The sequence below is a fragment of the Pseudorca crassidens genome, chromosome 1 (assembly GCF_039906515.1).
Source record: "Pseudorca crassidens isolate mPseCra1 chromosome 1, mPseCra1.hap1, whole genome shotgun sequence".
Lineage (NCBI taxonomy): Eukaryota > Metazoa > Chordata > Mammalia > Artiodactyla > Delphinidae > Pseudorca > Pseudorca crassidens.
The window spans coordinates 50,737,753-50,753,775 of NC_090296.1; the positions used below are offsets into that span (position 1 = coordinate 50,737,753).

Here is a 16,023-nt window from a genome sequence, read left to right on the forward strand (position 1 = left end):
TAAGTATAGAAGCCACGATTTTTATGCTTATAAATTTTTTAAAGTATAATTTTTGAATAATAAACAGTTCATATTACTGAAGCACTTAAGGTATTAGTTAAATAGAAATTAGAGACTCTTTTGAGTGTTATATTGGCCCTAGTATATAGAAGTATCACCATGGCATTAGAGAAGTGAAAGAAGTATAATTGAATGCTTGGGTTTCACTAAAATGTGTTTCTTTTCATTTTGTCAGGATCTTAAATGTGTTTCGGCACTGGGTTGAACACCATTTTTATGACTTTGAAAGAGACTTGGAGTTGCTTGAAAGACTAGAATCCTTCATTTCAAGTGTAAGAGGTATATTATTTGAAGATTTGATTGGATCTTCTGTCTCATATGAGTTTTTTTTTTAATTTATGACTTTCAATTTAAGAAGCTAAACTATTTTTCATTTTTAAAAGGCAGAAATAACATTTGGAATAATTTTTATAGATTCTAAGGAGCTCACATGTGTTTAGAACCACCTGAAGTGTTAAAATCTTGCCTTTTGAAGTTTTTTAGGAGAATCTTTTTTTTTTTTTTTTTTGCGGTACGCGGGCCTCTCACTTCTGCGGCCTCTCCCGTTGCGGAGCACAGGCTCCGGACGCACAGGCCCAGCGGCCGTGGCTCACGGACCCAGCCGCTCCGCGGTACGTGGGATCTTCCCAGACCGGGGCACGAACCCACGCCCCCTGCATCGGCAGGCGGACTCTCAACCACTGCGCCACCAGGGAAGCCCTAGGAGAATCTTTTTTTTTTAAGAAGTCAGAAGTCCTCTTTAGTAAATTTAAGCCCTTTAATGTTATCTCATTTCATGGTTGCCATTCCTTTAAATAATTAAATGTTTGTGTAATTTAATTTGTTTTCTTCTCCTCCTTAATCTTATTCTTCAGTTTTGAATGGTTAACAGATTCTTAAATAATATTTACTTCCCCTGGAAAAGTTTTTGGTGTATTTTTGACACCTGAAAGATAGGAGTTTCCTACCTGAAGTTTCAGAACACAGCCCATGAAATGAAACTCTAGGTGGTGAATATTAAACAAATGTACATATCAAATGTATGCTGTTGAATCAAGAAAATTCATGTTTTCTCTGATAGTATAAGGCATTAATTAAGAATACCATAATTAAGTCTAGCTTCTTTCATCTCCTGCTTGTTCTTCAAGGCAAATTTTACTTTAAATAGAGAATGTGATTCCTTTGTTTCAGTTTTGAGATGTTTAAAACACATTTTTATCATGTGTGCTTTAAAATTGTTTATAGTACTAAGTTAATTTTTAACTTAATGTTCTTAATGAAGACACTAGAGTATATGTGATCTAAGAAGCTTCGAAAATACACACACATATTAGAAGAAAGCAAGTAAATGATTTTGTTTAAAGGCCTTTCCTATACAAGTTATACCTCAAGATAACTAAATAGTTGATGAGGGAAAGTTTTTAAAGAAGCATTGCAACTAATAAGTGAAGAAGGAATGATAGAATGAGAATATTACCATTTCTCAACTCCTAGTAACATAAAAAGAGAGACATTATATGCCTCTTATCAGAAATAGTCTTGCAAGTATTCATGTCGAAAGTTTATCCTGGACCAGATCAAATCTGTATGTGTTGATTTACAGAAGATACAGGGACAGAGAAACATGGCAAATGATACCACAGAGATGGAATTGGCAAAATTCAGACTTGGAAAACTCCACAAGTGATTGAATTTCAACAAATAAATTGCAAGCAAAAATGAGAGATGAAAGGGGAACCTGTAGATGAAAGGAGACTTGACACATACTGACTCAATGCAATATGTAGATCTTGTTCAGATCCTATTTCATACAAACTAACTGTAATAAAACATGAGATGATCAGGGAAATGTGAATACTAACTAGATATTTGATGATATTAAGAAGATATTGTCATTTTTATACGTGATAATGGTATTATGGTTATTTTAAAGTTTTTAACTTTTAGATAATACTTAAATATGAATGAAATTATATGATATCTTAGATTTGCTTTGAAATAACATAAGGAGTAGAGGGCGGACATGAGTGGGGTTTCATGAAGGTGCATGAAAGTTACAGATTATACGAAGATTTGCAGTTATATCTGTCAAGTAAAGGGCATTTTTGTTTGTGTTCTTTTTCTAGGGAAAGCTATGAAGAAATGGGTAGAGTCAATTGCTAAGATCATCAAGAGGAAGAAACAAGCTCAGGCAAATGGAATAAGCCATAATATTACCTTTGAAAGTCCACCTCCACCAATTGAATGGCATATCAGCAGACCAGGACAGTTTGAAACGTTTGATCTCATGACACTTCATCCAATAGAAATTGCACGTCAGCTGACACTTTTGGAATCTGATCTCTACAGGTAGACAATTAACATTAATTCGCTGCTCTGTTTTCAAAAACTTTGAACAGTTCCATCTATTTTCAGAACATTTTGAAAATTATTCATGTGTGCTTAAAAATACTTCATCTATTCTTGTGGGCTGGGAAGAAAGTGCATAGGACAGTTTTTAACTATAGTCTGTTCTGCAGGTGAAAGTCATAAATTATTGCTCTTCAGGCCTAGATTAGGTCCTAGCAATCCTTCACAAGAGGAGTGGCAGAGAGAAGACTAATGCAGTACAATAGCAACCACTTTATAGACAGTCACCCAGCTCCTATTCCTAATACTTTCTCATGGCTTTAGTTTGAGTTGGTTCCGTTAAGACAGTATGGATGCTAGGCTCTGGGCAGCTAAGTAAATAGAATATTGAGTGAGATAAGCTTTCTTCTTTTTTTTTCAAATATGTAATCAAAAGGTTTTTTTCAATATGTAATCAAAATTGTAATGTGGGGCTTGACTGGGTTAGGTTTGCAAGGCAAATGAGTAACAAAATTCTTAGAAGAGTAAAGATTTCTTCACTTCTTTTAAGGAGTCTCAAATACTTTAGGTATTTGAGGTCAATATTCACTTTAAAGAAAAGTATATTTTTGAAGTAGTGTGATGATGAACCATACTTAAAACTTCTGAGCCATTTTCTTTTGTTTATAAGGATCACTAGAAATATGCTTGACTATTTTTAGCTGTATCCCATCATTTGTCTTTATATATAAAGCAGTTCCTGCCTCTGTATCCACACAGATCACTCATTTACAACCTAATCTTTTAGCTTCATGGCTTTATCACTTCCAATGCCATTCTTTACTCCAAATCAGACATTTCCTGTGGTCATATTCTGAATCTTGTCATCACTCCAAATTTTATTCCAGAATTACTAACTCACACATCTCATACCTTCCTAACCACAGTTTTTTCTCTTTTCAACTTGCTTTATCAACTTATTCCTCTGTCATTTTTTTTAAAACCACTGTCCTTCCCAGTACATTAGCCTCTTTCTGTCCTATCTCCTACCTCATAATTTAAGCTTTCTTCTTTCATTTACAACCCAGGCTCCTGTGAAGAGTAGAGGCCTTGCAAAAAAAAAAAAACCAAAAAAACAGAGTACAGGCCTTACAGGTAGTCGCCACCTGCCAGCCCCATCCAGAAAATAAACCCCTACCACTATCATTCCATCAAAAACTTTTCTGCATTCAGAAGCCGATTTTAAAATACAAACACCCTTAAGAAGTTATCCTGATTAGCAGCCATTGTTTTTTTTAAAACTGGGATTACACAGGGAAAAGCAAGAATATATAAAGTTTAGTGTAAATGGAGAATGTGGGAAAGCCCCAGATATAAAACTTCACCTTCTTTAGAGTTGGGTTTCTGATTTGCCCTGACTGTGCTGTTCAGAATTTAGCACACCCATCAGAGTTTGTTACCATCTCATTCAGAGTGTCATGTTATATTTTAAGTAATTTGGAGTTCAGGTGGTTTTTGTTGATATTGTAGGATTTTTTTTGTAGGAAAACACAGTTTTTTAAATTGAAGTATAGTTGATACACAATATTATATTAGTTTCAGGTGTACACTATAGTGATTCAATATTTTTGTGGCTATTTTATTTAAAGTTACTATAAAATATTGGCTGTATTACCTGTGCTAAATATCTTTGTAGTTTATTTATTTTATACATAGTACTTTGTTACCTCTTAATTCCCTCCCCCTATTTTGCCCCTCCCCCTTCTCTCTCCCTACTGGTAACCACTAGCTTGTTCTCTATATCTGAGTCTGTTTGTTATATTCATTTGTTTGTTATATTTTTAGATTCCATATATAAGTGATAACATACAGTATTTGTCTTTCTTTGTCTGACTTCTTTCACTTAGCATAATATCCTCTAGGTTCATCCATGTTGTTGTAAATGGCAGAATTTCATTCTTTTTTATGGCTGAGTAATATTTGTGTGTGTGTGTGTGTGTGTGTGTCTCACAAATTCTTTATCCATTCATCTGTTGATGGGCACTTAAGTTGCTTCTTTACTGTGGGATTTGTGATAGGTGGGAATGAAGGGACTTATTCCTTAGATAAAGCAAATAGTACAGAATCAGGTTTTTCCTTATAGTGTCACATGAATGGACATCAGGAATAAGGGAGCACTTAGCTCTATGTGGACCTACTTTCAGAACATAGAAATACCTTTGTTAAGTGATATGTGTATTATGGAAGAAGGGTACCATATGTAAAATACTGACACTCTTTGTAAACTAATTTCTGGTGAAATAATAGAACCACTTAAGAAAACTTACTTCCAAGACTGTTCAGAGTACCCATTTACACTCAAATCTACTGAACTTTTTAATTATTATAATAGCCAAGTCTGTAGGACAGTGATGGCAATGCCAATGGTCAATTTTTTAAAAATTATGTAATCCTGAATCACTGTATACGGTGATTTAATCTGCTCTTCCATCTGATTTTTTATTAAGTATTTCAGGTATTAAAAAAATATAGAAGATAATACAATGCGGGTGCATCAGCAACAAAAGCATTACAAATAAAATTGAAACCCTTTGTGTAATTCTGTCTAATCCCATTTCTCTTCTTTCTTCTAAAGGATAACCACTATCTTGTATTTGATATTTACTATTCCTATGTATGTCTGTATAATTTATACACATACACACATTCATAAACAATATGTAGCATTATTTTGCACATTTTAAGGTTGTTTATACTGATATATCATTCCGTGACTTGTTTTTTACTTAAATTGATTCTAGCATTTGTTGCTGAGTATAGCTCTAGTTTGCTTATTTTAATTGCTATATTGTATTCCATTGTATGAATACTCCACAGTTTATCCAGTCTCTTGATGAGGAGCCTTTAGGTTGTTTGGGATTTTTCACTCTTGGAAACAATGCTTGACTGAACATTCTTAAAAATGTTTTCTTATAAACTGGTGTATCTAGAATGTATACCTAGGTGTACAATTGCTGGGTGATCTAGTATGTATATTTTCAGTATTATGAGATACTGCCAAATTATTTTACAAAAGTATCAAATTTTACTTGCACATCAGTAATGGAGAGTTCCCTTTTTATCCACATTTTTACCCATTTGGTATTACACTTCTGTTAGTGTGATAGGAATAAAATGGGATTTCCTTGTGGTTTAATGTTCTTTTCCCTGAGTAAGAGTTAAAGTATTTTTTCATGTTCGTTGGCTATTCAGTTCTGTTTCTCTGTGAATTACCTGCTTCTATGTTTGTTCCTTTATCTTTTAGACTTGTCTTTTTCTTATTAAGTTTTAGGAGACCTTTAAATAATTTTGATACTAATCCTTTGTAGGTTAAGTGCATTGATTTTTGCTTCCACAGGAAAGTTCAACCTTCTGAACTTGTAGGGAGTGTATGGACCAAAGAAGATAAAGAAATAAATTCTCCAAATTTATTAAAAATGATTCGCCACACCACAAATCTCACTCTCTGGTTTGAAAAGTAAGTTTTTATTTACTTTGTCTTACTACTTCTTAATGTCATACTTCTATAATATTAAGTCATATATAAGCAAAAATTGTGGCTGAAAATATATTTCTTCTTTTCTATGTGGAACAAGGAACTTGCTTTCTAAGCCATGATTTTCTGTTTTCTTTTTTTTTTTTTTTTTTGGTTAGGTGCATTGTGGAAGCAGAAAATTTTGAGGAACGGGTGGCAGTACTAAGTAGAATAATAGAAATTCTGCAAGTTTTTCAAGATTTGAATAATTTCAATGGTGTATTAGAGATCGTCAGTGCAGTAAATTCAGTATCAGTCTATAGACTAGATCATACCTTTGAGGTAAGTTTTAGGCTTAAATAGTTTATCCTTTTGTGGGGAGATAAAATTAATGTGAAAGAGATTCCTTCTACCACTGATCTTTTTGAGTAAATCCTTTATAAATCCATCTTACTCCTCAAACACAGTGATATCACAATATTAGAAAATACATCAATAAAAGTGAGCCTAGAATTCATCAAAGAATATGAATTTTGGGGCTTCCCTGGTGGTGCAGCGGTTGCGAGTCCGCCTGCCGATGCAGGGGACACGGGTTCGTGCCCCGGTCCGGGAAGATCCCACATGCCGCGGAGTGGCTGGGCCCGTGAGCCACGGCCGCTGAGCCCGCATGTCCGGAGCCTGTGCTCCACAACAGGAGAGGCTGCGGCAGTGAGAGGCCCGCGTACCGCAAAAAAAAAAAAAAAAAAAAAAAGAATATGAATTTTGTGACTGTTTAATATGCTTACCTAAATGTAATGAAGTTCCAAATGGATTTTTTCAGTGGTAAATTGATTGTTTCAAATAAATGACAAAGAATTTTAAATATAAATGTACAAATTACTTTAATCGCCTGTAGTATATAGTCAAAGAAAGAGTAACATGGAGAAAATGCTTTGTAGAACTTAGTTTTTTTTAAATTATAAAATTGTGTATGTTTAGTGTTTATCATTGAAAATTCAGAAGATATAGAAAGTATAGAAAAGTTAGAGACTCAGCCACGCAAATATATTTGCCTTTGGGAATGTGAACTTTTACAATGTTACTAGAAAGTAATCTGGCAGTATATGTTAAAATACAGATACTTTTGGACCCAGAAATAAAAGCAGTGGACTATAAAGTTAAGGTACAAAGATCTAGTTTCTGCAGCAGTAATTGTAGTCGCAGAAAACTAGAAACAACCTGTGTCCATCAGTAGGAGAATGATTGAGTATGTTATCCTATACCTATGGCGTAGAATATTGGTTAGCTACAGAAAAAAAGTGAATAGAATCTGCGTATATTGTCTTGGAAGAATAGTTGTGACATTTAGGGGAAAATCCATTTTAAAAATCTTTAGAAAAATTAATATGATTTCATTTTGATGGAACAAAACAGAACAAACTGTAAACGTGTAAGTGAGCTGCACAAGCATTGAGAAGAGTGTGGAAGGATACATACTCTTCTTTTCACATCGGTTCTTACCATGGGTTGTGATTAGAGGGGAATGGAGGGTTAGACTGATTTCATGTGTGTGTTTTTCTGTTTAGGTGTTTGCATGTTATTGATTTGTATGGACTTATTTATATTAAAGATATTAATAGTCAAATATTGCCAAATAATCTATCTAATGGACTAATAATTTCAGTTCTCATTTTGAAAACTCTGAAGGAGTGTATTCATTTTGAGACGTTAAGCTTTAGTTTCTTAAAGTGTTGAATATTTATATTCAACAATATTTATAAAAATAGGTATATGGTATAAAGAATAAAAATACAAAGAATACCTGTTTACCTGGCCTCCAGTTTAAGAACCCCTCCCAATCCATCTCCTTCCTTGCCCCTTCAGAGCCAGCTACTATGCTGAATCTTGTGCTTATCATTCTCTTGCTTTTTTCTATAGTTTTACTATTTGTATCTCTAAACGGTGTTGTTTCATTTTGCATGTTTCTTAATTATATATGAATATAATTCTTCTAAGACTTTTTTTACTCAACATATTATATTCCTAAAATTCATCCATATTGTTTCTTTTAACTATAGTTCATTCTTTTTTTATAGCTGTAACATATTATAGAAATAACTTTACCAAAATTTATTTCTTTATTTGCTTATTTATTTATTTATTTGTTAGTTAGTTAGCTGATGGTCATTTGGATTGTTTCTAGTGTGGCACTATTATCAGTAATATTGCCATAAACATTTTCTGCATCTATCCTGGTGCTTACATGCACAAATTTCTCTTAAGTTGTATACCTAGGAGTAGAATTATTGGATGATAGAATAGATAAAATAGATAATGCCCAATTGTTTTCTCAAGTATTAATCGTACCAGTTTATACTCCCACCAGAAGCTTGAGTTCTGGTTGTTCCACATTCTCGCTAACACTTGATATTGTCAGTTCTCTTTATTTTTCTAGTCTTGTGGTGTGGGTTTATAATTCCCTAATTTCTAATGAGTTTGAACCTCTTTTAAGATGTTTTATTGGCTCTTTGTATTGTGGAAATTTTTTACTTTTTTGGTTGAGTTTTTCTAATGAATTTGTATGAGTTCTCTCATATACTGGATTTTAATCCTTTGTCAGTTATGTGTGTTGTAAATATCTTTTTCCAGATTGAAGCTTCTATTTTCACCATTTTTTATGATGTCTTTTGATGAACAAAAATTCTTAATGTCACATTTACTTAATTTGTGCTTTTTGGTGTCTTGTATAATAGATCCTCCTCTGTTACCTTAATGTTTTATCTTTCTCATTAAGTCCTTAATCCAGCTGGAAATGAGTTTTGAGTATGGAATCTAATTTCCATTTGGCTAGCCAGTTGATCTCACACATTTATTCAAAGTCCATTCTTTCTCCGTTGATCTGTAGTGTCAGCTGTATCGTAAGTTGAGTATCCATAAATGTGTGGGCCTGTTTTTGGTCCCGCTATCCTGTTCTTTTGATGTATTTGATTATTACTGTGCTAGTGCCACATGTTTAAATTACTGTAATTTTATACTAGTTCTTGATACAGTATAGTAGGGCAAGTCCCCACCAATCATTCTTTTTCAAGAGTGACTTACTCTTTTTTTTTTTTTTTAGTTCTCTGACCAGGGATTGAACCTGGGCCCTGGCAGTGAAAGCGCCGAGTTGTAACCACTGGCCTGCCAGGAAATTCCCAAGAGTGACTTACTCTTGACCCCTTGCTATTATATAAATTTTAGAATCATTTTAAGTTTAATTATTTTAAAGGTTGGGGTTTTGGTAAGAATTATACTGGTTCTATAAATCAGTTATGAAGAACTGACATTTTTACAATAATGAATCTTCCCAACTATGAACGTGGTGTATCTCTCCATTTATTTATTTATTTAATACAGTTTGTGGTTTTATTGATGAAGATCTCACATCTGTTTTGTTAGATTTATATTAGAATATTTTAATAATCTTGTTTTCTTTGTTGATGATATCTAGAAATGCAGTTGATTTTTGCCTGTTGGTTTTATATCTAGCAATATTGCTACATTCTCTTATTAACATTCTATTTGTAGATTTATTTCATGTCTTCACAGACAATCATTTCTTCTGTGAATACTGACAGTTTTTCATTTCAATCCCTAGTCTTTTATTTATTTTTCTTGTCCATTCTATTTAGGACTTCTGTATAGTACTGAATAAAAGTTACAATGCAGTCACCTTTGCTTTTTCCTTAAGTTAAAGGAAATGAGTTGAGGGACTTCCCTGGCAGTCCAGTAGTTGGGACTTCGCCTTCCAGTGTGCGGGGGGTGAGTGAGTGGTCCCTGGTTGGGGAGCTGGGGTCCCGCATGCCTCACAGCCAAAGGGCTGGGGCGTGGAACGGAAGCAGTGTTGTAGCAAATTCGGTAAAGACTTTGAAGGTGGTCCACATCAAAAAAAATCTTAAAAAAAAAAAAAAAGGAAATGAGTTGAATCGTTTTCCATCAAGTATAATGTTTGCTGTCAATTTGTGTGTGTGTGTATCTATCAGGTTTAAAATAAAATAATTCATTTTTAATTAAAAAATGTAATAATGAAATATAAAATAAATGACTGCTTACTTGGTTTACTACATTTTTGTTCAGTTCTTGTCTCCCTCCCACAGCCTTCTCCTCTTTACCAAAACCTTATTACCCTTAGCCCCAAAAGATCTTTCAGTGGAAAAGTATTTGAATGCCATGGGATTATATTTTTCTCCAACAGCTATAATTTGAAACTCTGGCTAATCAGGATTATAACTAATAATATCCTGTGGAAGATTTTTTTATTGTTTAATCCTCTAATTTCTATTAGAAAAAAATAAGTTTTAAAGTTTTATATTTATAGATAAGAAATCATTTCCAGCAAGTGCAGATAAAAATAGTACTCATCTCTTAATTTTAAAAATTGTTTTTCAAATATTTGCAAAATTTTAAAATTGAAAGCTCTGCATCTATAAAATATGATTGAATTGTAAAAAAGCAAATTATGCTCAGTTTATATATTTTAAAGGCATTGCAGGAAAGAAAAAGGAAAATTTTGGATGAAGCTGTGGAATTAAGTCAAGATCATTTTAAAAAATATCTATTGAAACTTAAGTCAATCAATCCACCTTGTGTGCCTTTTTTTGGTAAGTTACTAAAAATGGATTTATACTTTGAGGGAGAGTTTGTTATATAGTGAAAAGAGACTAGCCTCTAGAAGCAGATTGTCCTGATTTTATATCTGAGCATATTTGCTTTTATTAGCTTTCTATATTGATAAATAAAACCTAAACTCTGTATGTAAACTCTATCTATAAAGTGAAGATTCTAGTAATTACCTTGTAGAGTTGTAAGGAGCTCTGTGGGATCTCTAAGACCAGTAGTCTCATTCATGAGGGCACCTCTCAAAGGCCTAACCTCCTCATTCTATCACACTGGGCATTAGGATTTCAATGTATGAATGTTGAACATTCAAACATTCAAACCATAGCATGCACCAAAAATGTCTCCAGGCATTCCCAGATATCTATCCTCTGGGGGACAAAATTGCCCCCAGCTGACAACCACTGATTTAAATGAATCAGTAATTATGCATGAAAGAGGAACTGAAGATTTTCTTCCTGTCCAAAACTGAAGAATAATTCTTTTCTATCTAATTTACAGGCTTTGGGAGGGCAGAATTAATTTATAAATTTGTAGTCTTATTAACCAGAATTGGCTTAAAATTAATATATTGATCAGTAATCATTTAAGATCATTGGCATTAAAGATTTATAGGAAATATTAAAATGGCTAGAATAGATTTAACACTTACAATTTAGACTTTGTGAATGAATCCTCCCTTTTATTTTAGGCTATTAGACTAAGAAATGGCAAATTAAGCTCTTTATAAACCCTAGTTTTCTTTCAATTTTAAATTGTTTCCATCCATGTAAAAAAATTCTTAATGTAAGATTGATTATTAAATATATCAGAGATTTTAGTAGTAAGAACTGCTGTATTATAGGATGTCTTTTGACTTTACTAGATCAATTGTTTTCCCAAATGGTTAAGTAACCAATTTTAAAACTTTTCTTCAAACACTTTTTTTTTACTAGGAATATATTTAACAAATATTCTGAAGACTGAAGAAGGGAATAATGATTTTTTAAAAAAGAAAGGGAAAGATTTAATCAATTTCAGTAAGAGGAGGAAAGTAGCTGAAATTACTGGAGAAATTCAGCAATATCAGAATCAACCTTACTGTTTACGGATAGAACCAGAAATGAGGGTAAATATTTTCTTTGCTTTTCTTTAAAAAGAGGACACGTTAAATCCTCTGCCCTCTCTAAGATATGGCATAACCATACATTATGATCTTTATTTTGCTATGAAAATAATATGAGTTAATTTATCAATAGATAGGAGTGGTGAATAGTAGATATTCTGCACTAACAGTCTGCAGTTATTAATATTATTAGGCACTTTGTCTTGACATTGTTGTTTCTTTGTGCAGCTGGTTTAAGTAGCGCTTTCAAAAAATGAATGACAAAGTGGAATGAAAGAAACTTTCTGATATCCACACAGTAAAAAGAAAATCCACTACCAGTACTATCATTGATTGATAGACATTTTAGATATTTTATATGTGCCAATGTAACATTAGGTAATTAATCCCTTTATAAGAACATTGCATTTAAATAGGGGAAGGGGTTGGGAGAGTGGTGTGTATATATGCATAGTAAAAAATGATTTTTTTAAAACATTTTCTCACTTGGTATTCTGTTTTGAGCAATAGTTCATAATACTGATTCTGTGGTACTATAAGATGTGAAATATCTTCTAAATTAGAGTAAATTATGGTATTATGTTTATAGTGAGTTTTATTGTATTATACTTATTTGAAATTCAGAACATATGATAACTATCAGAATAAATTCACCTTTCACATTAAAAATTGTGCTACACTTTCAGATGTAGTCTGCAGGCTGGGCATGTTGAGTGAATATGGTCACTATCATTCCCATTCTCCTAAATTGTAAGATGGTAACTATTCTTTGTTCCCAGTTCAAAACAAAGAACCCTAAAGTCCTAAGAAAAAATGACCTGAAGTATGCACCATTATGAAAATATAGACAGATACTTGCTCTAAAGAAAATTGTCACCTATTTCATCCCCTTCTCTCACTATTTAGCCAACCCTCTGTGATGTGGTGCTTCATAGGGCTAAAGAAATGTTCTTGAGGGAATTCCCTGGTGATCCAGTGGTTAAGACTCTGTGTTCTCACAGATGAGGGCCTGCGTTCAATCCCGGGTTGGGGAACTAAGATCCCACAAGCTGCGTGGGGCAGCCAAAAAAAAAAGAAATGTTCTTGAAGCCCAGATTAGAGTTCACACTGTATTTCCTCCCAGAAATAATGTTACATTGTAGCTGGGTATAATTAAAATAGTAATTTTAGCATTCATATCTCAGTAATTCCTAATAGGTTTCTGTGATACGATCTAGACATCCTACTGTTGTTTAAAGCATTCTTTTGGGGATTAGGGGCAGAGAATGCTTTCTTTATAGATTGACTCAAAGTAAGTTTAAAAAGTAGATAAAGTAGCTAATCACTTTCAAAGCATAGTTAACCAAACGAAATAGTATTTAAAAAAATAGAGCAAAGGATGAGAAAATCACAATTATAACTTTATAAAAGTCTTTAAATTACTGTTGGTCCATTTGATTTAATTTAGCTAACCTGAATATAAGAATAAATTGTTTCAATATTGTTAAAAGAGTAATATCATTTTCTTGAAATTGGCAGAACGCCTGAAAAATGGAAGAATTTTATACTAGAAATTCTAAAGCTCATTTTGCCTACTGCTAAAGCTAGAACCCAGAACTTATTTGTATATATGCTTCTAAGCTACTTCAAAATTAAATAAAGCTAAATCCAGTAATTTGCTTCTAAGAAATTTTTCTAAGGAAGTCATCAGAAATGCACAGAAAAATTTATGCACAAGGAGTTGATAATAACAATAATTATTACTATAATAGCAAAGAATTAGAAAACATCTATGTGGGTTACTACCTATATGGAAATTGGTGAAATAAATTCTGGAACGTCCATCTGATGAAGTATTATATAGTTAAAGTTTGTATAATTTAAAGTAAATAAACCATACAGGAAAAATTTAATTGAATACTTTCAAAAGGCTAAAAATAGCTATGTGGTGATCCCAATTTTGCAGGAAAAAAATTACAATATATGTATATGTACATATATTCACACACAGAGTTAAAACATTGGAAGGATATTCCAATAGTAAAATGTTAACAGTGAGATCTCTGGTTGATGAGATTACTGTTTATTTTTCTTTTTGTACCTTGTTAAATCATCTAAATTTTTTACTTAAAAACTTGTATTTTATAAGCAGCTCATGCAGCTCAATATCAAAAAAACAAACAACCCAATCCAAAAATGGGCAGAAGACCTAAATAGATATTTCTCCACAGAAGACATACAGATTGCCAACAAACACATGAAAAGATGCTCAACATCACTAATGATTAGAAAAACGCAAATCAAAACCACAATGAGGTATCACTTCACACCAGTCATAATGGCCATCACCAAAAAATCTACAAGCAATAAATGCTGGAGAGGGTGTGGAGAAAAGGGAACCCTCCTGCACTGTTAGTGGGAACAGTGCTTTGTGACCACCTAGAGGAGTGGGATAGGGAGGGTGGGAGGGAGGCTCAAGAGGGAGGGGATATGGGGATATATGTATACATATAGCTGATTCACTTTGTTGTATAGCAGAAACTAACACAACACTGTAAAGCTATTACTCCAATAAAGATGAAAAACAAAATTTTAATATGTGTCTGTTTTATAAACTAGTATATAAATAAATATTTATAAATAAACTAATTTATAAAACAACATGTAAGCTTGGAAAATATTTTTTTAGTAAAGACAAAAAAGTTACTTTGCTAGAGGCTAACATAGATATGTTTATATAATTGTTCTTGAAATTACTTTTGAATAGACTTTAATCCAATTTATCTCTATTTTTTTCCTGATCATCAAAGTTTCATCATGGATTATAACTATAATTCTGTTTTAATCACTTTTGACAGCTTATTACTGATGATCATTTTGTTGTTATAATGAGTAGGAATGTTAACTGAGGGATACTGAGCCATTAAGATAGTAATAAGTGAAAAATCTGTTCATCTTCTTAGAAGAACTTTAAGACTGGAATATACAACTTACATAAAAACTTTATACTTTTATCCGAAAATAGAGAGATTGGAATCAGCAATTCTTGAGGACTTTTCAGACATTAGGATCTGTTAATTTGTTGATGATATTTTTGTATTAAACTGATGAAGTAAACGTTTTAATAAAATCTAAAATATGTACTCATGGATATTTGTTTAATTCCAGAGGTTCTTTGAAAACCTTAACCCCATGGGAAATGCTTCTGAAAAAGAGTTTACAGATTATCTGTTCAACAAGTCACTAGAAATTGAACCCCGGAACTGCAAACAGCCACCTCGATTTGTAAGTCCATTACAGTTTTGGAAAAATTTGTTTTTTAAAACAATGCTGTCTTTAGTTGTTCAACAGACTATTTCCATTAAAATTGTACTTTGCTTGAATAGCTGTTTTTAAGTGTTTTGTTTTACAGTGTTTATACTATTTCTAAAATTATATATACTGTGGGGGAAAGTTAGCATTTTGATAAAATCTGGTTCATCCTTTATCTTAGTACCACTTGTTTATCTGTCCATTTTTGATCCTTCTTAGTATAAGGGGAAAAGCTGTGAGAAAGTGAGAACCTAAATGGCAGGTAGCTAGTGGAACAGGAAATGAAAAGACCTGGGAAGGAGTAAGGAGAGATATCAGTTCTTCTGACGTGACCCTCGCTCCTGCCATAAGAGCACCATTGTCCGTAGTTACCACTGGAACCCACCTCTCTCGCTAAAATTTGCTGCTATACAGTAGTTCCTTTTATTCCTGGGGTTCGCAGTGACAACAGAAGTAGTAGAAGACCGATTCTAAGTAGCTGAAAGTGAAGCAAGGTGTGGAAGGAAGTAAAAACATTTGTGATACACCAACTTCGAGCCAGGTAGTTTCATGTTACCTCATCTCCACAACAATTGTATGATATTGATCTTACTCTCATTTTACAGACATGAAAACTGAGGCTCAAAGGAGTTAAATAACTTTTTCAAGGCTTACATAGCTAGATATGGGCACACTTGAGGTTTTAACTCAAGTTACCTGAATCTGAGTTCATGTTTTTTCATTAGGTTACCACTGGGAGAGGTTTTAAAAGGGAGTAGAGGTTGAAGGTGGGAGATAATGATAGCAATTTTTTCCAAAGACTGAAAAGTATCATTGTGGAGGTTGGTCATTTATTATTAGGGAGGGGGAAAAAAACGGTCTTTTTTTCCTAAAGCACCTAGCATAATATGTTGCATATATTATGTCTACGGTGAATATTTGTGAAATTGATATCAGTAATTTGGAGAAGTTTAGGCTCAAGTGTTTGGGGAGCAAACAGTTGTTTTCACACAGATTTCGCAGTATTTTATTTCTGTAGTATGAAAAGAGGTTTACTTATACAGTATTCGAGTCAGTGTTAAAATTAAGCCAGTCAAATCCCAAAGCGTTCCACTGGAATGTTACAGACTGT

The 16,023-nt window shown here is 33.0% G+C and overlaps 1 protein-coding gene across 4 annotated transcripts in view; it reads left to right on the forward strand.

Moving 5' to 3' along the window:
- The window catches only part of SOS2 (SOS Ras/Rho guanine nucleotide exchange factor 2), a 100,168-nt gene that overhangs the window by 72,238 nt on the left and 11,907 nt on the right, over positions 1-16,023 (forward strand). For all 4 annotated transcript variants that reach the window (XM_067736505.1, XM_067736516.1, XM_067736497.1 and 1 more), the window contains 7 exons: positions 236-339; positions 2,166-2,388; positions 5,765-5,884; positions 6,061-6,223; positions 10,383-10,500; positions 11,452-11,624; positions 14,769-14,885. In XM_067736505.1, the coding sequence (XP_067592606.1) occupies positions 236-339; positions 2,166-2,388; positions 5,765-5,884; positions 6,061-6,223; positions 10,383-10,500; positions 11,452-11,624; positions 14,769-14,885 (1,018 nt within the window). The remainder of the gene's footprint in view (positions 1-235; positions 340-2,165; positions 2,389-5,764; positions 5,885-6,060; positions 6,224-10,382; positions 10,501-11,451; positions 11,625-14,768; positions 14,886-16,023) is intronic.